Source organism: Coregonus lavaretus (genome assembly GCF_964263955.1).
Source record: "Coregonus lavaretus genome assembly, chromosome: 9".
Taxonomy (NCBI): Eukaryota; Metazoa; Chordata; class Actinopteri; order Salmoniformes; family Salmonidae; genus Coregonus; species Coregonus lavaretus.
In genome coordinates this window covers 38,194,688-38,222,329 of record NC_139996.1, presented here as the reverse complement: position 1 = coordinate 38,222,329, position 27,642 = coordinate 38,194,688, and the positions used below count along the sequence as shown (strand labels likewise).

General features: G+C 45.8%; 1 protein-coding gene across 1 annotated transcript in view; it reads right to left on the bottom strand.

The window, feature by feature from the left end:
• Window positions 1-27,642, bottom strand: part of LOC311134779 (NT-3 growth factor receptor-like) — a gene marked incomplete at both ends in the record, with an annotated part of 273,109 nt that overhangs the window by 164,087 nt on the left and 81,380 nt on the right. The window contains one exon of the mRNA XM_084168563.1: window positions 11,908-11,976. Within this exon, the coding sequence (XP_084024689.1) occupies window positions 11,908-11,976 (69 nt within the window). The remainder of the gene's footprint in view (window positions 1-11,907; window positions 11,977-27,642) is intronic.

Genomic DNA, 27,642 nt, shown 5'->3' with positions numbered 1-27,642 from the left:
GTATGGATACTGTGGTGTCCTGTGTTTTGTGTACTCACTCATTTGCTGGTTACTCTGTTTGGTAACTTTGTGTGTTTCTGGGAAAAGGGGAGTTTAAGCAAGTTGCCCTTGGGCGTACATTACCCGTAGGAAGAAAATTGTCTAAAAACACTAGTTAGACCTGAGCGGACCACCCACTGTACTTTTGTATGATTAGCAGTAGCTTAGCGGTTCTTGAGGCAGGCAAGATCAGTTTAGGGGTGTTTTACACTATTGTTTCATTTCTTGGGTCCTGCTCAGCCCTTTTTCCCAAACCATTACCGTGTGTTCAAAAATAAACATTTTATGTTTGACGGTAGTTTATGGTTGTCGTGTAGTTTTTGTTCTCACTGTTCCATGTCACGCTTCTAATTCGCATGAATTATGTTACGGGTCTCTTGTCCATCCACCCTAGACGTTTAAAGCCACGGGGTTCGTAACACACATCATCACATGGGCGATAGAACAGCAGAGTAGGGGAGAGTGGGGTATTGTAAGTTGAGCCAAATGGGGTAAGTTGAGCCCCCCTTGTTTCTAGGAAACCATACAAAATCTATAATTGACCAAATATTTAGGAAGAGGTCAACATTTAATGGAGTCTGTGAAGGAAGAAACCACATGGAAAAAGTGGTACGCAAATTACGTCCAAAAAACAGATTTTCACCAAGTCAGATTCATTTATTGTGTTAGTGGTTTCACAATGCTTGTATCTAAACCAAAGTAAATTACTTTAACATTGTTCTATACATCAGTTGGGGTCTCTATAAGCTTCAATATGATGTCCTAAACCTAGCATGAAAGTGCATTCTTGTAGCTGTGTGGGCTAATATAGTCAAGATGTTTGCCTTGGGGTAAGTTGAGCCAATGGCAAGTTAAGCCATATGAAGTATTTTCTTCCCAGGTTTAACGCAAGGCATTATGACTGGGATATGAGGTAACAACAGGGCCTAGCCTGTGTTTAAAAAAAGTACAAAGTGTTTGTTAGGTGTTAAGCCTGTGTTAAAAGATGCTTAAAGTGATTTAAAGACAAAAAAGCGACTGTGACCATTATCCCAGAAACCCTAGACCCACTCCAATTTGCATACCGCCCCAACAGATCCACAGATGATGCAATCTCTATTGCACTCCACACTGCCCTTTCCCACCTGGACAAGAGGAACACTGTCACGGTTTCGGCCGAGGCTGCCTCTCTCCCTTGTTCGGGCAGGCTTCGGCGTTCGTCGTCTCCGGAATTCTAGCTGCCACCGCTATATGTTTCATGTTCGTTTGCTTTTGTCTGTTTGTTTCCACACCTGTTTCTGTTTTGACGTAATTAGTGTCCTATAAGTTTCTCGTTGTGTTTGTCTAGTGTTGTGTGTGATTGTTTCTGTCAGTGTTGTGTTTTGCTCGGTTGAGCGTATTTCTCCACTGTGCTGGAGCTTATTTGCACCTGTGTGTGCACCGGTACATTTTGTCGCACCTGTTAGTGCGCATTTACCTTTCGCCTTCGTGCGTGTTTTTGCTGTCGGGCTTAGTTGTCCTGTTGCCTGTGTTGGGCCAGTAATACAGCCTTTGGAACATTCAGTCTGCGTCCTGCGTTTGATTCCTACACTACACCTACAACACGCCCTGACAGAATCACACACCACCAATGGAATCAGCAGGAGCCGAAGCAGCCCAGACGAGACTGGAAGCCCAGGTTCGGGACCAGCAAGAGCAGCTCCTGCAGATGGGGACCGCCCTGCAGGAGGTGATTACCACACTCCGAGGCTGGGGTTCGCCTCCACCGCCGCCCGCCCTGCCAGCACCATCGGCCAGCCCGCCCATTCCAGCGCCGGAACATCGAGGAGTCCGACTATCTCTCCCGAGGGCCTACGACGGGACCGCGGCTGGGTGTCAGGGATTCCTGCTCCAGGTAGAGCTATACCTGGCCACAGTGCACCCGGCACCTTCAGGGCATGAGAGCGTGTCCGCCCTGATCTCCTGCCTGGCCGGAAAAGCGTTGGAGTGGGCCAACGCGGAGTGGAGGAAGATCGACGCCACGACGATTACGTACACCGAGTTCTCCCGCCGCTTCAGGGCGGTGTTTGACCATCCCCCGGAGGGGAAAGCGGCGGGGGAGCGTCTGGTCTTCCTCCGGCAGGGGAGGAGAAGTGCCCAGGAATTCGCGCTCGAATTCCGTACTCTAGCGGCCGATGCAGGGTGGAATGATCGGGCCCTCATCGATCTATACCGATGTAGCCTACGAGAGGACGTCCGTCGGGAGCTGGCTTGTAGGGACACCAGCCTCACTTTCGACCAGCTGGTTGATATGACCATCAGGCTGGATACCCTGCTGGCTACCCGCGGACGTCCTGCGGAGGGTCCGTCCATTCCACCCTCCAGCGCCTCCGAGCCGTGTCCTATGGAGCTCGGGGGCGCTGGCGCTAGAGAGAGGAGGAGTCGGCAGGCTAGGGGGTCCATCCACTGCACCAACTGTGGTCGGGGAGGACACACCGCGGCTAGGTGCTGGGGATGGCCTCCTAGGGGAGATGACGACAGGTCCCGCACTGGGGATTCCCTCCAGGTGAGTAGGCGCCCCACTCACCCAGAGCTCACTGTTGCCCATTTTTGTATGCCTGTACGTTTTCCACAGGTAGCACCTCATTCCCAGCATAAGGCGCTGGTAGATTCAGGCGCGGCTGGGAATTTTATTGATAAAAAGTTTTGTTTAGCGTTAGGGATTCCCCTCATTCCTGTTGATGTTCCTTTTCCCGTTCACGCCCTAGATAGTCGTCCGTTGGGTACGGGCTTAATCAGGGAGGTCACGGCGCCACTTAGGATGTGTGCGCAGGGGGATCATCAGGAGATGATTCAGCTGTTCCTGATTGACTCTCCTGCGTATCCGGTGGTGCTGGGCATGCCCTGGTTGAGTACCCATAACCCAGCGATTTCGTGGCAGGAGAGGGCTCTGATGGAGTGGTCTGCTCAGTGTGTGGGTAGATGTTTGGGCGTTTCCGTAGGGGCTACCTCGGTGGAGAGTCCAAACCAGGTGCCCGCATTGCACGTTCCACCTGAGTATGGGGATTTGGCTATTGCGTTTAGTAAGGCGAGGGCGACGCGGTTGCCACCCCATAGGCAGGGGGATTGTGCGATAAACCTCCAGGCAGGAGCTGCGCTCCCACGGAGCCATGTGTATCCTCTGTCTCAGGAGGAGAAGAAAGCTATGGAGATTTACATAGACGAATCGCTGAGACAAGGATACATACGGCCGTCCACTTCCCCAGCGTCCTCGAGTTTCTTTTTCGTGAAGAAAAAGGATGGTGGTTTGCGTCCGTGCATCGATTACCGTGGTCTCAATCAGATTACGGTGAAGTATAGTTATCCACTCCCGCTGATTGCGACCATGACTGAGTCGTTGCATGGGGCGCGTTTCTTCACGAAATTAGATCTCAGGAGCGCGTACAACTTGGTGCGCATCAGGGAGGGTGATGAATGGAAAACAGCCTTTAGTACCACCTCGGGCCATTACGAGTATCTGGTCATGCCATACGGGTTGATGAACGCTCCGTCAGTTTTCCAATCATTTGTGGATGAGATCTTCAGGGACATGCAGGGGCAGGGGGTGGTGGTGTACATTGATGACATTCTCGTGTACTCACCTACCCGTGTCGAGCATGTGGCCCTGGTGCGCAGGGTGTTGCGGAGGCTGGTGGAGCACGACCTGTATGTGAAGGCAGAGAAGTGTCTGTTTTTCCAGGAGTCGGTCTCCTTTTTGGGTTATCAGTTGTCTGCGTCAGGGGTGAAGATGGAGGTAGACCGGGTGTCGGCCGTGCGTAATTGGCAAACACCAACCACTGTGAAGGAGGTGCAGCAGTTTTTGGGGTTTGCACATTACTACAGGAGGTTTATCCGGGGTTTTGGACAGGTGGCAGCTCCCATCACGTCTCTGTTGAAGGGGGGTCCGGTGCGTCTGCAGTGGTCGGCCGAGGCGGACAGGGCGTTTGGGAGGCTGAAGGACCTGTTTACCTTGGCCCCGGTGCTGGCGCATCCGGATCCCTCTTTGCCGTTCCAAGTAGAGGTGGACGCGTCGGAGGCCGGTTTAGGAGCCGTGCTTTCACAACGGTCTGGCGCGCCACCTAAACTCCGCCCCTGTGCTTTTTATTCTAAGAAGCTCAGTCCGGCGGAGCGGAACTATGACGTAGGGGACAGGGAGCTGTTAGCCGTGGTACAGGCTCTAAAGGTGTGGAGGCACTGGCTTGAGGGGGCTCAACACCCTTTCCTCATTTTGACGGACCACCGTAACCTGGAGTACATCCGGGCGGCGAGGAGGCTGAACCCTCGCCAGGCAAGATGGAGTATGTTCTTGACCAGGTTTACTTTTAAGATCACGTACATCCCTGGGTCACAGAATGGCAAGGCAGATGCGCTGTCTCGGCGGTATGACGCGGAGGAGAGGTCCGTGGAGCCCACTCCCATACTGCCTGAGTCATGTCTGGTGGCACCGGTAGTGTGGGAGGTCGATGCTGAACTCGAGCGGGCGTTACGCACCGACCCTAGTCCACCACAGTGCCCGGAGGGTCGGAAGTACGTTCCGCTCGAGGTTCGGGATCGATTGATCTATTGGGCTCACACGTCACCCTCCTCTGGACATCCGGGTATCGGCCGGACAGTGCACTGTCTTAGTGCCAAGTACTGGTGGCCCACGTTGGCAAGGGATGTGAGGGTTTATGTTTCCTCCTGCTCGGTGTGCGCCCAGTGTAAGGCGCCTAGACATCTACCTAGGGGTAAGTTGCTACCCCTGCCCGTTCCACAACGGCCATGGTCCCACCTCTCAGTGGACTTTATAACAGACCTTCCCCTCTCCCAAGGGAATACTACCATCCTGGTCGTTGTGGACCGGTTCTCTAAGGCCTGTCGTTTGCTCCCCATGCCGGGTCTTCCTACGGCCCTGCAAACTGCCGAGGCACTGTTTACCCATGTGTTCCGGCACTACGGGGTACCCGAGGACATTGTGGCTGATCGGGGTCCCCAATTCACCTCCAGAGTCTGGAGAGCGTTTATGGAGCGGTTGGGGGTCTCGGTGAGCCTCACCTCGGGTTACCACCCGGAGAGCAATGGGCAGGTGGAACGCGTAAACCAGGATGTGGGTAGGTTTCTCAGAACATACTGCCAGGACCGGCCGGAGGAGTGGTCAAGGTACGTTCCCTGGGCCGAGATGGCCCAGAATTCCCTACGCCATTCCTCCACTAACCTAACTCCATTTCAATGTGTGTTAGGTTACCAGCCGGTTCTGGCACCCTGGCAGCAGAGCCAGATCGAGGCTCCTGCGGTGGATGAGTGGGCGCGGCGCTCGGAGGAGACTTGGAACGCTGCACACGTCCACCTGCGGCGGGCCCTCCGACGTCAGAAGGCGAGCGCTGATCTCCACCGCAGTGAGGCACCGGTGTACGCACCTGGTGATCGAGTCTGGCTCTCTACCAGAAACCTGCCCCTCCGCCTGCCCTGTCGGAAACTGGGTCGGCGGTTTGTAGGGCCATTTAAAGTCCTGAGAAGGTTGAACGAGGTATGTTATAGATTACAGCTACCTGTGGAGTATAAGTGTATTAACCCCTCGTTCCATGTGTCCCTTCTCAGGCCGGTGGTAGCGGGCCCACTCCAAGAAGATGAGATATTGGAGACTCCTCCGCCCCCGTTGGACATCGAGGGGGCACCGGCGTACTCCGTGAGATCCATCTTGGATTCGAGACGTCGGATGGGGGGTCTCCAGTATCTAGTGGAGTGGGAGGGGTACGGTCCGGAGGAGCGGTGCTGGGTGCCGAGGAGAGACGTGTTGGACCCGTCGCTCCTGACGGAGTTCCATCGGAGGCATCCGACGCGCCCTGCGCCGCGTCCTCCTGGTCGTCCCCGAGGCCGGAGTCGGCGCACGTCTGGAGCCGCGCGTCAAGGGGGGGGTACTGTCACGGTTTCGGCCGAGGCTGCCTCTCTCCCTTGTTCGGGCAGGCTTCGGCGTTCGTCGTCTCCGGAATTCTAGCTGCCACCGCTATATGTTTCATGTTCGTTTGCTTTTGTCTGTTTGTTTCCACACCTGTTTCTGTTTTGACGTAATTAGTGTCCTATAAGTTTCTCGTTGTGTTTGTCTAGTGTTGTGTGTGATTGTTTCCGTCAGTGTTGTGTTTTGCTCGGTTGAGCGTATTTCTCCACTGTGCTGGAGCTTATTTGCACCTGTGTGTGCACCGGTACATTTTGTCGCACCTGTTAGTGCGCATTTACCTTTCGCCTTCGTGCGTGTTTTTGCTGTCGGGCTTAGTTGTCCTGTTGCCTGTGTTGGGCCAGTAATAAAGCCTTTGGAACATTCAGTCTGCGTCCTGCGTTTGATTCCTACACTACACCTACAACACGCCCTGACAAACACCTACGTGAGAATGCTATTCATTGACTACAGCTCAGCATTCAACACCATAGAAGCTCATCACTAAGCTAAGGATCCTGGGACTAAACACCTCCCTCTGCAACTGGATCCTGGACTTCCTGACGGGCCGCCCCCAGGTGGTAAGGGTAGGTAACAACACATCTGCCACACTGATCCTCAACACGGGGGCCCCTCAGGGGTGCGTGCTCAGTCCCCTCCTGTACTCCCTGTTCACCCATGACTACATGGCCAGGCACGACTCCAACACCATCATTAAGTTTGCCGACGACACAACAGTGGTAGGCCTGATCACCGACAACGATGAGACAGCCTATAGGGAGGAGGTCAGAGACCTGGCCGTGTGGTGTCAGGATAACAACATCTCCCTCAATGTGACAAAGACAAAGGAGATGATTGTGGACTACAGGAAAGAAAAAGAGGACTGAGCACGCCCCCATTCTCATCGACGGGGCTGTAGTGGAACAGGTTGAGAGCTTCAAGTTCCTTGGTGTCCACATCACCAACAAACTATCATGGTCCAAACACACCAAGACAGTCGTGAAGAGGGCACGACAAAGCCTATTCCCCCTCAGGAGACTGAAAAGATTTGGCATGGGTCCTCAGATCCTCAAAAAATTCTACAGCTGCACCATCGAGAGCATCCTAACTGGTTGCATCACCACCTGGTATGGCAACTGCTTGGCCTCCGACCGCAAGGCACTACAGAGGGTAGTGCGTACGGCCCAGTACATCACTGGGGCCAAGCTTCCAGCCATCCAGGACCTCTATACCAGACGGTGTCAGAGGAAGACCCTCAAAATTGTCAAAGATTCCAGCCACCCTAGTCATAGACTGTTCTTTCTGCTACCGCACGGCAAGCGGTACCGGAGTGCCAAGTCTAGGTCCAAAAGGCTTCTCAACAGCTTCTACCCCCAAGCCATAAGACTCCTGAACAGCTAATCATGGCTACCTGGACTATTTGCACTGCCCCCCCACCCCCACCCCCCACCCCATCTTTTTACGCTGCTGCTACTCTGTTAATTATTTATGCATAGTCACTTTAACTCTACCCACATGTACATATTACTTCAACTACCTCAACTAGCCGGGGCCTCCGCACATTGACTGCACCGGTACCCCCCTGTATATATAGCCTCTCTACTGTTATTTTATTTTACTTAACTTTTTTTCTCAACACTTTTTTGTTGTTTTATTTTACTTTTTTATTGAAAATATATGCACTGTTGGTTAAGGGCTGTAAGTAAGCATTTCACTGTAATGTCTGCACCTGTTGTATTCGGCACATGTGGCCAATAAAATTTGATTTGATTATGTTTCATTGTTTTTGGGAAATAAAGATAGACATGGTTTTAAAAAGGTAGTGGTAATATTTTATTCAGTACAGAAATTTGTAGGCGGTTTAACTTACCCTGTCGCACGGATCAACTTACACCATACCCGGGATAAGTTGGCGCCAAGAGACCACTCTTTTTGGACAAGCTATGTTTTCACAACTGTAATGTTTACATAAATTCTAATTATTTCCAGGGATACACAACATCCTGAAATATATGTAGATATCTTTGTTAGAAAGAATACTATATTTCCCTTGACGGAGTGATGCTGAATGTAAATAATATCTCAGCTTTAAAGACAGAGGCAACCTGTTTCCCCTAATGCGGATCTCAGCTTCAAAGTCAGACGCAGGGTACCCTATACCCTATATAGTGCACAACTTTTGACCAGGGCCCACAGGGTTCTGGTCAAAAGTATTGCATTATAAGGGAATAGGGTGCCATTTAGGATGCAACCCAAGAAGCCTATCCGCATGCCTTAGCCCTGCTGTGTTTAGTATGTTTGTCATTGTGCCGACATTCCACAGAGGAAGGGAGAGTAAATAATTTCTTAGTCGTTTGATAGGCTCCATGCCACAGAAAATAAGAAATGAATCAATGTCTTTGTTCCCAATTGGTCAGAGGGAAATGGCACTAATTTCTAACCAGTTTCATCTTCTTTTCGTCAGATTCTACTTTTTGCTCAAGCTGTGATGTTGGGCACTTATCACTGAGCCTTTGTTGAACAGTTTTAGTAATTACAGATTAAATACTACTCTGTTAGAAAAAAGGGTTCTTCGGCTGTCCCCTTTTAGGTTCTAGATATAAACTTTTTTTCTAAGAGTGTATAAGCAGACTGAAAGGTTCTGGAATGTGTGTTTTATTCTTCTAACAGTCAGTACTGTTCAGAAGACACAAACAGTCAGTACTGTTCAGAAGACACAAACAGTCAGTACTGTTCAGAAGACACAAACAGTCAAAATATGGCTATGAATAACAATGATAATGGTATCAAAAGGAACAGTCATATGAGTGCACGCAACAAAATGACCATCTCTAGAGTCTATACTTCATCTGTGTTTTAAAAACAACACTTATTTGTCTCTACTTCACTCAACCCTTTCCATGTTGTTAGTATACCCTCTCATCTTCCAGATACATTCTAACTCCTATCATCAGCTACTCTGCTGCCCATTATATTCTTTCTCTGGCATTATTCAAGTATTGTATGTACAGTTGAAGTCGGAAGTTTACATACACCTTAGCCAAATACATTTAAACTCAGTTTTTCACAATTCCTGACATTTAATCCTAGTAAAAATTCCCTGTCTTAGGTCAGTTAGGATCACCACTTTATTTTAAGAATGTGAAATGTCAGAATAATAGTAGAGAGAATGATTTATTTCAGCTTTTATTTATTTCATCATATTCCCAGTGGGTCAGAAGTTTACATACACTCAATTAGTATTTGGTAGCATTGCCTTTAAATTGTTTAAAGGCTCTGTCGTAGCCGGCAGCGACCGGGAGACCCAATGGGGCGGCACACAATTGGCCCAGCGTCGTCCAGGGTAGGGGAGGGAATGGCCGGCAGGGATGTAGCTCAGTTGGTAGAGCATGGCATTTGCAACACCAGGGTTGTGGGTTCGATTCCCACGGGGGGCCAGTATGAAAAAATAAAAATAAAATGTATGCACTCACTAACTGTAAGTCGCTCTGGATAAGAGTGTCTGCTAAATGACTAAAATGTAAATGTAACTTGGGTCAAACGTTTCGTGTAGCCTTCCACAAGCTTCCCACAATAAGTTGGGTGAATTTTGGCCCATTACTCCTGACAGAGCTAATGTAACTGAGTCTGGTTTATAGGCCTCCTTGCTCGCACACACTTTTTCAGTTCTGCCCACACATTTTCTATAGGATTGAGGTCAGGGCTTTGTGATGGCCACTCCAATACCTTGACTTTGTTGTCCTTAAGCCATTTTGCCACAACTTTGGAAGTATGCTTGGGGTCATTGTCCATTTAGAAGACCCATTTGCAACCAAGCTTTAATGTCCTGACTGATGTCTTGAGATTTTGTTTCAATATATCCACATAATCTCCCTTCCTCATGATGCCATCTATTTTGTGAAGTGCACCAGTCCCTCCTGCAGCAGAGCACCCCCACAGCATGATACTGCCACCCCCGAGCTTCACGATTGGGATGTTGTTCTTCGGCTTGCAAGCATCCACCTTTTTCCTCCAAACATAACGATGGTCATTATGGCCAAACAGTTCTATTTTTGTTTCATCAGACAAGAGGACATTTCTCCAAAAAGTACGATCTTTGTCCCCATGTGCAGTTGCAAACTGTAGTCTGGCTTTTTTATGCCGGTTTTGGAGCAGTGGCTTCTTCCTTGCCAAGCGGCCTTTCAGGTTATGTCGATATAGGACTCGTTTTACTGTGGATATAGATACTTTTGTACCTGTTTCCTTCAGCATCTTCACAAGGTCCTTTGCTGTTGTTCTGGGATTGATTTGCACTTTTCGCACCAAAGTACGTTCATCTCTAGGAGACAGAATGTGTCTCCTTCCTGAGCGGTATGACGGCTGTGTGGTCCCATGGTGTTTATATTTGCATACTATTGTTTGTACAGATGAACGTGGTACCTTCAGGCATTTGGAAATTGCTCCCAAGGATGAACCAGACTTGTAGAGGTCTACAATTGTTTTTTTCTGAGGTCTTGGCTGATTTCTTTTGATTTTCCCATGATGTCAAGCAAAGAGGCACTGAGTTTGAAGGTAGGCCTTGAAAAACATCCACAGGTACACCTCCAATTGACTCAAATTATGTCAATTAGCCTATCAGAAGCTTCTAAAGCCATGACATCATTTTCTGGAATGTTCCAAGCTGTTTAAAGTCACAGTCAACTTAGTGTATGTAAACATCTGACCCACTGGAATTGTGATACAGTGAATTATAAGTGAAATAATCTGTCTGTAAACAATTGTTGGAAAAATTACTTGTGTCATGCACAAAGTAGATGTCCTAACCGACTTGCCAAAACAATAGTTAGTTAACAAGAAATTTGTGGAGTGGTTAAAAAACGAGTTTTAATGACTCCAACCTAAGCGTATGTAAACTTCTGACTTCAACTGTATTTGGTAGCTATTAGCCTAAGCAATGCTCCATGTACATCCCCCTCCTCCTTCTGCCTCTAAAGGACAGGCAACCATGAAAATAAGATAGGCCTCCTCAGAGGAGCTGCCCTGCTTCCATAGCTTAAAATACCACATTTATATCACAACCTTACAGCTGCTCTTCATTTGTTCCCCTCCCTGGGCTGAGCTGAGTGATGATAAAGCCTGCTCCTTGCTCTTTGCTCTGCGTCAAGGCCTGGCTGAGGCTCTCTGCTATTTAGGGAAAGCACTCACTCTGCTTCCTGGACTGGGGAGGATGGGGATGCAAGTGTAATAACTCTACGATGGCCATATATCAATGCTAGGCTTCACTTTGTGTATTCTACCGGAAGGGAGGACCTAACAAGTCCAAACAAGTAGCAGATTCAGGCCATAAACACACTGATTGCTCAACAGGTGTAGGATTTTAATTTGACCTGTAATGTCACAGCAAAATAATCCTGCAGGAGTAGGATTTGAACGTTTAGTCCATAATGTTGCTTGATCGGTGGTTAGGCTATTAGCTGGCCAAAAGTAGGCTACATAAAAAGTGCAACACTGTTAATATAACCGTGTGTTAGTGTTGGTCTTCAGTGAATTTATGTAAATCACAAAGCTCATCTGCATTTCCTGCGATGCAGGAGAATTCTCAGCAACAAAAGAGTGTTCAAATTAAGATCTTACACCTGTATATTCCTGGACAAACAAGACACTAAAGGACCAGAGAAACACCTGGCCTGTGGACCAGAGAATCACCTGGCCTGGACAGCTCCATTTTACACACTCATATGTCAGATCCATTAAATCAACAGTAATGAAGCAGTGACTACAGTATAGTGTTGTTTGTCTCTTTCAATGATTTTCTCCAAGTTAATTGTTGTTTGGCTTTGAATGGAAGTAGATGGGAATCCATTTGGAAACAATGACGGTTGTGTGAAATGGGTTGCACACTTAGGATATAACAGGCTCTATTAAAGTTTTTCTGGCTGCACAAGTTGATAAAAGAAGATAAATAATGTATACAAACTAACAGCTCGAAGAGTTGAAGGTTCTGGAAGAGTTGCCATGATAATGTGGTCAGAGGGTTCTTCGATAAGTTTCTGTAAAAGAGAGGGAGAGAGAGAAAACACAGGAGAGGGATAAATGTATTAGTGCTGGACTATGTGGCCGAGGCAGATGAAGAAAACAGCAGCAGAGAAAACACAAAGCACAAACAAAACAAACAGAAAAATCCTCAGGGAACAAGTGGTGCTGGAGGGAACGGAACAGCCCTGACAATCTAATAAAGACAGACTTGGTCATTTTCAAGACAACAAATTAAATAGAGACAGCGAGGGCCTGAGGCCTTAAAATCCAATACAAAGGAGGTGTGATAAGGCATGTAACCACCAGAGCACCGCTCTAAGGTGTTAAACCCTGAAATGGAAGTATTCTTGTAGAGCGAGAGTGAGTGGTCCACCAAAGGATCTGTATGCATTGTGCAGAGCTGATAACATATTTATATTCACATTTTTGTCATTTAACAGACACTCTTTTCCAGAGCGACTTCCAATACGAAAAGTAATGCGCTTACAGAACTGAAAAATGGTAGGCTAGATCAAAGCAATGATGTGAAAATATTGCACCATCAAACTAACACAGTGAAAAGCTCACTAGGGACCAGCCACCCAAGCCTACTCCAACCCAGCCCATCTCTGTGAAGAGATGGTGAGCACCAGGGGGGTTGAAACACTAACAGTGGAGCCGGGTGAACAGCCACTCATTATCAATATTCATTGAATACTTCAGATCACTTAATACCCTAACACTGCCCTGGTTAGATCCTAGCAGGCCTGCCTGACAGATAATCAATGCATTCCACTGCAGTCTTACCACTCATCTGGCCTTGGGGAGCTGGGGACTGCTGCCTCTCTGCCTGCCTGTCCCTGACCTGTCCCTGACCTATCCCTGACCTGTCCCCTCTGCTGCCCTGCTCTGCAGCACCACGGAGAGGGAGAGAGTACACTACACACACCTCTCAGTAGCCTCTCTATACAGAACCACAGACAGCGCAAGACCTCAACTTTGACCTTCCCAGATCAATGGGCAGCATCTATGGGCAGCATGACTACACATATCTCTCAGTGCTGTCAATAGTCCACATTGCTGTATAATATTCACTGCATACTCGTTACCTGCTCCTCTCTACTAAGAAAATGGACAGCGCCAGTATTCATACACAGCCCTTTGCCTGTTCTTACTTCAGCACCATGAATATTGACATACAGTAGCATGGCAGTTCAGGCTAGTTTCTCAAATATAAAGATGAAATCACTCTACTGTACAGTAAATCCTTCCCTATCTCAGACCTGGCGGTAGGTAGCATAGGCTCAGTATCCCTCATTATGGATAAGAAGCCGGCCTCAGTTGGTCAGGCACAGGAGGCTCTTCAGCAGCCACTGTGACTAATTCTGCTCGAGGATAAGGAGAGTCAAATTACCCAGCTGAGGGCTGGCTGCCTGTGCCCCACACTACAGTCCAATTCCTATCACACACACCCTTCTCCCTGCAGTGTTCACGTATTCACTCCCGTTCAAGGATTTCAAATCGTTGGGTTGGGGTAGACAGAGTCTGTACTTTTTTACCTCAATCATTGAGAGTGAACGAGCGCACACTTCTAGGAGAAGGGGGGAATTGCACATAAAGATATGGGAAATCTTACCATCCCATTCTATACCATTCTAATGTCTATGTTATGGTGTAGTTGATTCATGGGTAGCCTATGTTGTTTATGTGTTTTATAGTTTAGCTTTAAAGGAAAAGGTCTGTCCAGGTTGATTGCATCAAATTCCAGCAAAATCTTTCCTTTCATTTTAGGAAACATTACCGTGATGCTTAATGTGCCTCCTCGGCCAGTCCTTTTATTTTGGTGGTTGGGTACATTGGGATCCCATAGCCCAGTGGTTCCCAACCTTTTTCGGGTACTGTACCACCAACTGAATTTTGCTCTGCCTAGAGTACCCCTGAAGTACCCCCTCATGTGCATTTTACCAGTAGGCCTATGGTCTCATCAGTCTTCTCAAGTACCCCCTGTGGGTAGGGGCGGCAAGTAGCCTAGTGGTTAAGAGCATTGGGCCAGTAACCGAAAGGTCGCTGATTCGAATCTCCGAGCTGGCAAGGTGGACAAATATGCCTTTCTGCCCTTGAGCAAGGCACTTAACCCCCAACAACAACTGCTCCCCAGGCGCCAATGACATGGACGTTGATTAAGGCAGCCCCCGCACCTCTTTGAATGCAGAAGACACATTTCGGTTGAATGCATTCAGTTGTGCAACTGACTAGGTATCCCCCTTTCCCAAGTACCCCCAGGAGTCCTAGTACCCCTGGTTGGGAACTACTGCCATAGACTACCACTACTAAACACTGCTGCACTACTGCCATGCCTGTTTCTGTGGCAACGCAAAAGCAAAAAGAGGCACTTGCCCTTGCTCAGAATTGACCTTCCATTTCCTGGGACATGGGGGGCAAGGAACAGAACTCTACACAGGGCTGTGTGTCCTTTTTAGAGGACCTGCGACCACCATGACAGAGACAGAGTGTGTGACCCGGCATTACAGCAGCCGCGTCGAGCCAATTCTCCAGAGACAATGGTAACTAATCCCCTAGCTAGCTGCAGGATTAGGAGCCAGGAGGACTACACCACCAAGACGCCAGGAGGACTCAGGATGCTGCTAGCATCTTCCATAACACTCTATGTGCACCCCTGGCCCCTGGCATTCTAATCACCTCATTAAATTGATAATGAGATTATTAAAGCTGCATCCACTGGGACTAACAAGGGCTGTATGGTTTATTTCTACATGTTATTATTATTGGCACACAAAGGAGTTCATCTGGACACTGTGTATTAAGAGCCCAGTCCTAGGAAAATAACATGTAGCCAGAGCCAGAGCTAGTCGACCCGGCAAAAAGACTGTCTGTCTGTCCATCTGTCTATCAAGCCTGTCCCCCTGAGGACGGGGACACGCTAATGAGAAATGGGAACTCTACACAAAGACTGCCCTCAGAAGGACAAATATAGACACTGGAATTAGATACAAGTATCCTGTAGGAGGAAAAGCTAGTGTTTCTATGAAAGTATGCCCATGAAAATGGCCTGTTGACAAAGGATTTTTTTCTGGCTGCTAGACAACAGAGTATTAGTAGTGATTAGTATTGGTTTCTGCAGTTGTTGACCTGCCCTTTTCAGCATCAAAAGATGATGCTCCCCAGTCTAACAGTCACCTTCCATCTGGGTAACAGTGATAAAGAGATAATGGCATCACATGGGAATGGAACTATGATGTGAGCTGCAGCCTTTCAGAGGAAAAAAACAAATAGATTCACACCATTAGTCTAAAAATGGAAAACAATAACGGAATTTTGTAGGAAACCTTCTCTCTTGGCTCAAAAATAATCCCTTTCAGATTGTCACACGGACAGAATCAATTACTGGAATGGTTTAGGGAGAGATGCATACTGGAGCAGAGGAAGAGCAGGAGCCCTTTGGAAGAACACATGTTGTTTAGACACAGTATCTTCTGCATACAGGGCCGGCCCCAGGCATAAGCGATATAAGCGCTTATGCACTTTTTTGTTGTTGTTAGGAACTCAGTCGGGGTCTCAATTTACTATTGAGAGTTAGAATAGTAGAATACAGAAGTTGCAATTCTGACATTTGGTTGTTTTTATTTTGTTATGTCAGTCACTCAATAAGCTGTGTCAGCTAACAATTTTTTGATTGGTAAGTTAGTCTAACCAGCTATCTAAACTTGTAGTAATCATGGCCGAATACCCACCGGGCACGTGCCCAGGGGCCCTGACCTCCAGGGGGCCCCCATTGATTTTGCTAGTCACTCTCACTCAGATCAAATCAAATTGTATTTGTCACATGCGCCGAATAAAACAGGTGTAGACCTTACAGTGAAATGCTTACTTACGAGCCCTTAACCAACAATGCAGTTTTAAGAAAAATAAGTGTTAAGTAAAAAAAATTGATAAGTAAAAATTTTAAAAATAAGAAAAATAGAAAAATAACAAATAATTAAAGAGCAGCAGTAAAATAACAGTAGCGAGGCTATATACAGGGGGTACCGGTACAGAGTCAATGTGCGGGGGCACAGGTTAGTCGAGGTAATTGAGGTAATATGTACATGTGGGTAGAGGTAAAGTGACTATGCATACATAATATACAGAGAGTAGCAGCAGCGTAAAAAGAGGGGGTGAGGGGGGGACAATGCAAGTAGTCTGGGTAGCCATTTGATTAGATGTTCAGGAGTCTTATGGCTTGGGGGTAGAAGCTGTTTAGAAGCCTCTTGGACCTAGACTTGGCGCTCCGGTAGCAGAGAGAACAGTCTATGACTAAGGTGACTGGAGTCTTTGGCAATTCTTAGGGCCTTCCTCTGACAGATATCATATTAACGTGGCATAAGTCATGGGAAAATGTGTTGAACTGCAGGAAATTATATAATAAACTGCATATTTGTTCTCTCTGCTCAATGGCAAAATTAGTAGAATTGCATGAAATGTGTTATAAAATTGCAAAATGTTCTCTCCGCCCCATGGCAAAATGTGTAGAATTGAAGGAAATTGTAAACTGAAATAAAAGAGGTGGAACACTAAAATGTTTTGCCGCAAGGTGGGGGGCCCCCCAACCAAATCTCGCTTAGGGCCCCCAAAAGGCTAGAGCCGGCCCTGTATGCATCGGTACACTATATGTTGGCATGAGTATGCATGGGTGTGTGAGCATGCATAGATGCGTGCAATAACGATATGAGCATGTGTGTATATTATGTGCAAGGCATTCAGACTGTCACTCTACGTGTGTCCTTGCAGGCATGCGGTCGTATCTGTAATTATGATGTAGCCATGAGCCTGACTATTCTGTGTTAGACGGAGAGTGCTGTGTGAGTGGTGTTTCGGAGGGTTGGAAGGGTTGGAAGGGTGAAGGAGCCTGTCAATGTGGATTATGAACCCTATTTACATAAAGAGGGAATAATTATTAAGTCCTTATGAAGGCTTCATTACCTCATAACCAGGCATTGCACCCAAAGCACATGGGAACTTTTTTTCCTCCCTCTGTTCCTCTGTTCCTCAGCCAGTGTATTGTGTTAGGCTCATTGAATCAGAGAATTGATCATGAGAGAGAGATCAAGGAGAGAGCAGTCAAAGCCCCAATGCAATTATCACTCTGAACAACATTAACGTCGGGGGCAGATGCTTCCGCTGTAACACCTTCCCAAGGTGCCTTGCAGGCCTGAGAGTGGGCTTCCCCTCAGTGGGTGAGAGCGGTAGGGAAGATGGATGAAGGCAACAACTCCTCCCCCATTATTAAGACCTGTCTCCTGCACCACCAGACTACCACCCGTCTGCACGCAAGAACGGAAGTGTCCTTTTCAAAGGTCATTCTTCGTTACAGTCATGAGAAATGTCAGCTAAAATTGGATTTGGGGAGAGAAGGCAATAAGAAATAAATATATAAATCAAATCAGACATCCAATGTGATGCCTAGCCCCAAACACACAGGAGTGGACATGTTGTTATTAAAAGTAAGAAAGACTAACACGTGGAAATGAATCATAGAAGAAGGTCAGAGGCTAAGCAGACAGAGCCTTCCTCTTCAGAGTCAATACGATCCTTATGACATTTGATAATGCTCTTCACATGCCTCATAGACCTCAGCAGGGTTATTTATAGCAGGCGTGCAAATTTGCACTTGGCTCTGGAATTTATAGCTTGTCAATTAACACAGTTCAGAGGTGATTATTATTTCCGCTGCAGAGCTGCTGTATACTATGCATATCTTAAGGCGGGTAAATTTACATTGAGTGAGGGTGGAAAAGGTAAAACTGTGATTCTTCTGATCCATTTCCTACATGTATGTCATGTATATCACAACAGCACAGCTGCCTTTAATAAGGTATGATATTCATGATATTCACAGACATTTGCATATGCCTGTCATGGGGCTCTGCATAAAAATAACCACAGAATGTTGATGAGTGGGTCCTGCTGATTGGCTCCAGCAGGGGGTTAGGGGACTCTGGGGCTACAGCCCCTCTATAATGCAGGTGAAGAAGTCAACGGGAGGACTAGGACTCATTGTTAATAACATGGCAATTATACATAGCCTACAGTCAGATACTGCATACAGCAGGACTGATTTTTCTGTTGTTTATCTCCCAGTAGTCTCAAGCCAAAGGAAGTACCTTAGATCTGCAGAGAGGACTGAGTGCAGTCAGAATGACACCAAAGCATCAACCATCTCAGAAGATGGCACATCCAGGACCAAGTTTGGGAAACCCTGACGTAAGAGACCAGATTAGGTCTCACAGATTGCAGATAACACCCCTGAGCCGTGTGTTATGATGGATTTATCTTTTAACAATATTGCCAGGTGCCAGAAACTGCTGCAAATCAACTGAAAAAGTTGCTCAATATTTATTGAAATGATGAAAATCTGCAGAAGGGAATGTATCTGACAGAAGTGAAAAAGAGATTGGTTTTATACACGAAACACTCACTCAATTCAAACATGCCTCGACAGAATATAAACTTAAAAAACAAACACAAGAACACCAATCTCTTGAATCCCTGGACACATACATTTATAATATCTCACAAGCATAATCAGGAAAACCACAGGGGGTTGCCTATCACTGTTTCCTGCACCAAGATATAAATGCCTCTCTGCCACCCTTACCATGGAAATACAAAATGAATGTGACTGAAAAAAAATCTCTTTACAATTCATGTAGGTTTGCTTCAAAAGCTTCCGGAAAGTCCCCATGTATGACATGCATCTACACATAAACTTGAATTAAATACGGTCTTTATGTCTCAAAGAGATACTGTTTTCATCAAACATACACATACTATATACAAGCCTGGGTATTTAATTCCAACTCAAATAGAATTGGAGAATGAAAGCATACATATAGCCATATAAGGCTAGATGCCAATGTTTATATGGAAGACATAACGCAAGGTCACATTTCTCAGGGCGTATTTCTACCTAGTCACTCAGGTGAGCTATTCAAATGCCTGATCTCTGCAATGTGTCGCTCCATTTACTTTGTTGATATTGCTTTATGCGTATGGATATGCCTGTCTGCCTCAAACATCTATCAGTAACTCAACTGTCCTAGATACTGAGGTTACACTTTAAATGTAAATTCAGCTATTGCCTCTCCAACTGCTGCCCTGCTCACCTCAGAAAATATACAATTAAACTGAGAAAGTGTAACATTGGGACTGGTTCAGGGATCTAAGACCCGAATTTAAAGATAATGTATCTCAGTATCTACATTTTCATATCGTATTTATTGGCAGCATACAACCAATGGGGTGTTTTGTTTTGTTGTTTTCAAAGATTATGTTTTTGTTGCATTATCTTATCAAGAAGGCAAAGCACGAGATAATTTCCCAAAACATTATCACAGCAACAACTGAACCATCCAAATGTGATAAGATCAGAGATAGCGAGATAGTGTTTTTTTCCTGAGGTATCATCAAATGCATTAGGTGCTTTTTGCATTGCAGTTCTTATTTTGTCACTCTTTAATGACCACTTCAGCTCTTAATGGAATGGTTATTGTTCCTTTCCTTTACATTCTAATAGTTCTGGATTTTTGCATCCTCACAATGGTCAAAGGGTCTTGATGTGACTTATGACAATGTTTTAGATTGAGACCCACAATATGTAGGGGATAAAAAAAATTGTCAACAGAAATATAGTATTATTTCTAACAAAGATATCTACATATATTTCAGGATGTTGTGTATGGGGTGAGTTGAGACGTGGGACAGGGTAAGTTAAGTCGTCTACACATTTCTATACTGAATTAAATATTACCACAACCATTTTAAAACCATGTCTATCTTTATTTCCCAAAACCAATTCAACAATCACAATAACTTTTTTGTCTTTTAATAATTTTAAGCATATTTTAACACAGGCTTAACAAACACTTTGTACTTTTTAAAACACTTTTAACAGGCCAGGCCAAGATGTTACCTCATATCCCAGCAATAATGCCTTGCATTACGCCTGGGAAGAAAACACTTCAATTTCCTCAACTTACCATTGGCTCAACCATTGGCTCAATTTACCCCAAGGCAAACATTTTGACTATATTAGACCACACAGCTACAAATATGCACTTTCATGCTAGGTTTAGGACCTCATATTGACACTAATAGAGACCCCAACTGATGTATAGAACAATCTTAAAAGTATCTACTTTGGTTTAGATACAAGCATCATGAAACCTTGAACACAATAAATTCATTTGACTTGGTGAAAATCCATGTTTTGGACCTAACTTGCTTACCTTTTGGACCTAACCATGTGGTTTCTTCCTTCACACTCCATGAAATGATGTCCTCTTCCTAAATATTTGGTCAACTGATTCATGCTGTGTATGGTTTCCTAGAAACAAGGGTGGCTCAATTTACCCCTTTGGCTCAACGTACCCCACTTTCCCCTATTGATCATAGCTACTCTGTCCAGATTGGATATAATGAGGTATGAAGGCTGTTTTGACAATAGAGCTGTAATAAAGGAATCACTATTGAAACACATACAAACATTTAGGCCCTAAGTGTAGTAGGTGTATACATGTAGGTGTTTTTATCTTCAAAACTCCTCTTGCACACCATGGTGATAAAACACATGTGTGTTCCCCTTATTGACTGACTGTCCCCTAAACATCCTTTGTAAAGGGCATAATCTATGTAGCATTGGGTCTAGTTTAAATGTGTAGGTCAGTCAGGGCTGCCTGATGAGAAGCTGTTAACATCCTTTACTAGAGTATTGGAGCCAAAGAGACTACGTCAGGTGGTGTCCATCATCCTGACTGTTTCATTATTTACTGGCCAGTGTCCTGATAGTGGAGTTCCCAGAGGGCCAATGATGTGCTATTATATGGGGCAGCCCTGTGCTGTCCCAACCCTCCCCAGAGAGACACACAGCGCTGTTCTCTCAGGTCACTCCGGGCCTCTCACAGATTAATACCCCAGTGTCTTTGAAGAAGGAACACCAAAAAAGAAAACAATGTATCCTTTGCTCCCTCCCTCCCTCCTTCGCTCCCTCCCTTCCTCCCTCCCTGTCTACCCCCCTACCTCCCCCATGTTTCCCAGCATGCAGTGTGATTCTGTGAAGGTGGCTGTCACCCATCGCTGGTGCCCTTCCTGTCTTCTTGAAAGACCATGAACCAGCGGAACCCAGGATGTGTGAAAAGAGAAAAGCTGCCTTGCCTTTGCTTAGTGGGGAGGCATTAATCAGACCAAATATGATTTAGCTTCCCCTGCGCTCTCTTTTGATTACTCCTTTAGTCATTGTGACGTGGCTGGGAGGCAAACCAATGGAGCTGGAGACAGAGCTGTTTGTCCAGCGCCGGGCTCAGAGAGCGCCCCTGGTCTGCACACTAATTGTCTCATTAATGATCACAAAGCTGCTTTTGCCTCACATTTATTATTCTATTCTACCAGGAGAGGGGACACAGAAAACCCATCGCAGCTTTCGCAGCACTATGGTCATGTGAATGTTAATGGACTGTGATGTTAGCCCCGGCGTCTCATGACACATAAATAAATAGGGCTTGTAGATTGTGGCTCAATTAATAGGTGGGTTAGTTAAGTTAAATTCATACAGAGCTGCTTTCATGTTGTCTTTTTGTTGCTTTGAACTTTGAAATGAGTGGGCCTGGTAGTGCTATTGTGTTTCAAAAAGGGAGACAGGCGAGTCAAAGAGAGAAATGACCTGGCAAGATCCATTCATTGCAGAATGGGAAAGATTTTCAGTCAGTCACCAACTCACTGTTCTGAACCGAATTGAAAAATACAGAGTGAGAATGAATAGGTAAGTAGGTCATCCACAGGGTTTGTGTGAGAAAGCTAGGCATTCCCAGAATGGGAAAGAGCAGATGAAATTGACAATAAGCACTTGGCATCCCGCCACCACCACCACCTCACTGTCACTCCACACCCCATCCATCAACCCTGGAAAATTTAGCCAGCCAGTAACTGCTTCTGATAACAAGAAACCCAAGGTAAAACCCACTCCCCCATGCACAGCCTAGTCCACACTAGGCTACTATCCATACAAATGGCATGTACTGTTCATGTTTGCAATAGGAACACAACGGCTTAGAAAGTCTTCCACTTCCCCTTTCCTTGTAAGGGTGCTGTGGTATAGGGTCTCTGAGATGTCTGTGCTCCTTGCTTAATTAAAGTACATTCACAGCTTGGCTGCTATTGTCTAATATTTCTCCAAACAATGAATTTCCTGCTCTGCCAACTGAGGAGACAATGACAATTTGACTGCAGGAAGATTGTATTTTGCTGCTCCCGCCTCCTAGAGAAACCGTGGCACCCCAGCTCAGCTGTCACAGCCTTGACAAACACACAGAAGAATACCATCATTTCTCTGTCATTTCTTCTCCACAGCTCACCTACCTACGCAATCAAGACTTGAAAGCCACTGCATAAAAATATAATGCATCGTTGCAGCCATGAACAACAAACTTCTCTATACAGACCAACTATCTGATTCTGGAGTCATGGACACACAACAATGGTGACATTTTCCCTGACACAGTCGACACACATACAGAGTTGCACAGGAAGAGGTCCTGCGTACAGCCCCTTGAGTATTGCTGTTTAATGTGGCCTCAGTTGTCTTCCTGTTTTGCACGTCTCCTTGTTTCCATGGCACAGGCGTCAGCAATTATTGCGCTGGGCAATGAGACACGTTTAATTAGGCCATAATGAAATGACTGAGGAGGGCGATGAGTCAGTGCCATGCATGCAGAACAAAACACACACACACACACACACACAGACTACACACTCACATACACACACTCTCTTACACACACATGCACACACACACACTCTCACACACACACACACTTCACACTCATCAGGTGGCTGACAGCAGAGGCATCACCATGCTGCAGGAGAACAACTAAAACAGGATTAATCAGAACTGCTCCATGCCTGTCTGTCTGTCGCACGTAGCCTAGCAGGTAAGAGTGTTGAGCCAATAACCTGAAAGGTTGCTGGTTTGAATCCCAGAGCTGACTAGGTGAAAAATCTGTCGATGTGCCCTTGAAAGTCGCTCTGGATAATAGTGTCTGCTAAATGCCAATTTCTTTAAAAAATATATTTAAATGAGGCTGCAAACAACAGTCCATGATTAACCATCTACAGGTAACTGCCAAAATAAAGAAAACACCAAGATAAAGTGTCTTAATAGGGTGTTGGGCCACCATGAACCAGAACAGCTTCAATGCAGCTTTGAATATATTCTACTAGTGTCCACGAGAAATTCCATCACTGTTGATGGTGCTGGAAAACGCTGTCTCAGGCACCGCTCCAGAATCTCCCATAAGTGTTCAATTGGGTTTAGATCTGGTGACTGAGACGGCCATCGCATATGGTTTACATAATTTTCATGCTCATCAAACCATTCAGTGACCACTCATGCCCTGTGGATTAGGGCATTGTCATCCTATTGGGGCATAGCCACGGTGGCCAAAATAATGGCCTGCCCAGCTTTTTTATACATGACCCTAAGCATGATGGGATGTTAATTGCTTAATTTACTCAGGAACCATACCTGTGTGGAAACACCTGCTTTCAATATACTTTTTAACCCTAATTTACTAAAGTTTTTCCATTATTTTGGCAGTTACCTGTATCTACTCCTCACTCTGTTACCCAACAACAATATTCTGGTTTAGGACACTGTGTAGGTAAATAATTAGAGCTGGTATTTGTAAAATGACAGTGGTTTGATTGAAGTTGTAGAATCCATAATCCGAAGGATATTTTTAAAGGGCAACTGCACTTCCTGATTTGACCTCTTTTTGAAGATTTCTCATTAAGAAATGCTAGTGGCCATGACTGAAGCCAAATGAGAGTTGTCGTGGTGGTGTGGTTTGCTGTGGGTGTGTTATGTTCGCATATCATTCCCTGGCAGATACTGTTGTTTGTCCCTCCTGAGTCACTGTAGCAACAACATAGCCATTTCCTCAAAATAGTCACTTCTTTAAAATAGTCAGAATTAAAGATCTAAAGATAAATCAAGAACTCTGTAATTAATTTAGACGTTTTTGCCAAGGAGGTCATAGTCGCACAATTCTACTTTTAGCTAAGGTGTTCAAAAATGTGCATGAAAACTAGTCAGTGCACTGCATACAGTGTATCGAGTCGGGAAAGTCTGGTTGCATGCTCAGGACTGATTTCTGAGAACAATAACATGTCTAAAACTTCATAATCTGCAAGCTGTCAAACTATTGTAAATAAAGCACAAGCTACACGCTGTTTATCAGTGCCCAAAATCACTTGCTAGCAAGCTAAGTTCCAACTCTGTTTGTCAATTAAACTAGCAAGTAGTAGCTAGCCGGCACATTGAGCAGCCAGGCCACAATCAGCTTATCAAGTCACTGGCGAGTGGCGACATGCTTCGGTGCCATTTTTATTTTTTACACATTTCTCACTATCTATTACCAGAGTGTGCATCTGTCTGGCAGTGTTTCATAGGGAATCATGTTCACAAACAGGTTGTGGGGGGACACAAGATGCTCGCTAATGGGTTTTGAAATATTGACAAGTTGCAGTTGGGATACAAGTGCTCTCTGATCGTCTGAATTCTATTTTGTCCCAAAAAGTGGCAGACTCAAGTGATTGACACTATCAAACACATCAGCAAGTGGACACTCCATAAAGGGCTTAGGGCCGAGGGTTATTTCAACATAACCTTGGAGACGTGTCATGTGAAAACAAGTCTGAGGCACTGCGTAATGGGCAAGGCTACCTCACAGTCTGGAGATTCTGGCTGCTATGATTGGATAGAGCATGCACAGCTGATAGAGCGCAATCAGCACAGCTGCTTCTCTCATGTTAGTGGGCACTGGGAAAGTGGGCATGATCGTAATCCATACCCAACCCTCCAGTAAGGCGTGATGAACTCACTTACAAAACTCAGTTTTAGACCAGACTGACTTTCTGAACAAAATTATGCTATTAACACTTTGTAGTCAATTTTGACACTGTAATTAATGTTTCTGACTCATATTGATGCCACAAAGGCCATTTAAAACCAGAGAAGTTGGTTCCAAGGGGCAGTTGGCCTTTAATAGGCATCAAGACACAATCATAAAGAGGGAGAGACAGGGATTTTATGTTCTGTCTCTGTCTGTACTTCAACACAAGGCTCATGTAACAGAGAGAGCAGCCCTGCAGTTTAGTCTAGATCTGCACTGTACCAAAATAAACGACCCTGCTTAATGCAACTGTCAGACACCCAATGTCAGAGACAGCAGTACTGCAGAATCATAATCATAGTGACTCAAGGACAGGCTCAGCTCAGGCTGACATCTCTACAACACAAACTAATGAGGAGACAAAGACACAGGCCATCTCTTACACTGGAGAGATGTGAGGGGGGGTTGCTTGACAGATTTATAAAGAATAAGCAAGAAAATGGAGGAAGAAATAGGGAGAGGGGACAGAGAGAGGGAGAGGGGGAGGGGGAGGGAGAGGGGAGGGAGAGAATGAGAGAGAGAATGAGAGAGAGCAAAAGACAGAGACAATGAAAGAGGGGGAAAGAGAGAGAGAGAGAGAGAGAGAGAGAGAGAGAGAGAGAGAGAGAGAGAGAGAGAGAGAGAGAGAGAGAGAGAGATGTGGGGGGGGGGGGGGGGGGGGGGAGAGAAAGAGAGGCAAAGTCAGAAAATAAAGACAGAGAAAATGAGTGAGGGGGAGAGAGTGCTATCAGTAAGACATGGCCCATTAGCCAGAACCCTGCCAGCCTTATTAAGTTGCTATGCCAGTTTGACATTAGACAATGGGAGGAGGGGAAAGGGAGGGGCAGGAGGGACTATCCTGGAGAACCAATTATTATGACTTCCGGTTGAGCCCCATGGAAGGACATATCTCTGCCCTCTGTCTTTTTATAGTTCCTCCTAAATCTTCAAAGAAGGTTCCTTTCCATGACAGGAATGCGTCATCTGTGCTTGATGTCAGAGGGCAACACTGACAAGATATTGTCAGAGATAGCGTCATGTTATTGTTACCGAATTGTGAGAACTGAGTTGATGTCTTTCATATATCCAAGGCTGTATTTTTGTGCTCACTATCTTCCATTTTGTTCCATTCACCTTTCCTCTCTGGCTGTCCAATAAATGTCCTGCGCTGTTGTCCCTGTGACAGAGGTCGGCAGTGACAGCTGTGGCTATGTGAAGCCAATCGATCCCCCTCCACATCACCTTGCTGCCCGCGACAGTCAGGAGAGGAGGAAGGACAGAGGGAAGAAGGGAACGAGATTGGGGACGTGGAGAGGGATGACAGAGAGGAGATTCCTAAATATGTTGCGGTGAACAACACTTCTGAACTCTGCCACCTGTCTGCCTCTGTGAGTGGCACCATCTGTCCTCTATCTTAAATACCTATCTGATGTTACACCTGGGCTTGGTCATTTACACTGGAACTATATGGCCTACACTGGTCATTTACACTGGAACTATATGGCCTACACTGGTCATTTACACTGGAACTATACGGCCTACACTGGTCATTTACACTGGAACTATACGGCCTACACTGGTCATTTACACTGGAACTATATGGCCTACACTGGTCATTTACACTGGAACTATACGGCCTACACTGGTCATTTACACTGGAACTATACGGCCTACACTGGTCATTTACACTGGAACTATATGGCCTACACTGGTCATTTACACTGGAACTATATGGCCTACACTGGTCATTTACACTGGAACTATATGGCCTACACTGGTCATTTACACTGGAACTATATGGCCTACACTGGTCATTTACACTGGAACTATATGGCCTACACTGGTCATTTACACTGGAACTATACGGCCTACACTGGTCATTTACACTGGAACTATATGGCCTACACTGGTCATTTACACTGGAACTATACGGCCTGGGAGAAAAACAAAGTGGGGGGATTATCCCACAGCCTTCGTAGATAATGCCGTAGAGCTTACCAATAGAAGCCCTAACACAAAAGTGTAAATTAATATACAATATCACGTGGATTGATTGATCAAGTCAGAATGCTTATTGGCGTAATCTTTCCGACATCCCATCTATTTCCTAATCTAATCATTTTCTTCATCCCATAAACGCTCGGGACTAAAACACTTAAACACTTATGCCTGGCTATGCACATTGTAGGTATCATAGTTTGTGCGAGAGGTATAATCTTGATTGAAAAGGCAAATCTCTGAAACGCGCAACAGGGTGCCCCCTTAGTGACTTTGTGCAAGTCTAGTGCCTGCCACAATCGCCAGTAATTACCATGTTACTCTGAGCAGGAGTACAAGAATAGCCTATAGAGTGCTCTCTAATGCACAATACCACGAGCTTAGAACTCTGGGTGCTCCTACTCCTGTTCCAATCCACCACCAAAAGGGCACTCCACATTCACCACCTGCTATCTTGAAAGCCTTAAAAGCTTTAAAAGCAAACGTTAATAGAAAACTCTCAGAACTTGTTTTTATATGAGTACAATTTCCTCTGCCCTGTGTGAAGTTGTTCCAAAAGTGTGACTGGATCTATTCCCTTTCTATTGAGGATGCTACCAGACGATGCCAGACTTGATGATATTCAACCCATAGAAAAAATAATATTTCACAACCCTTAGGTAAATTAGGGTAATTAAAGGGAATGCAAAGCGCCATCACCACTATGAGGGACAAGCATCC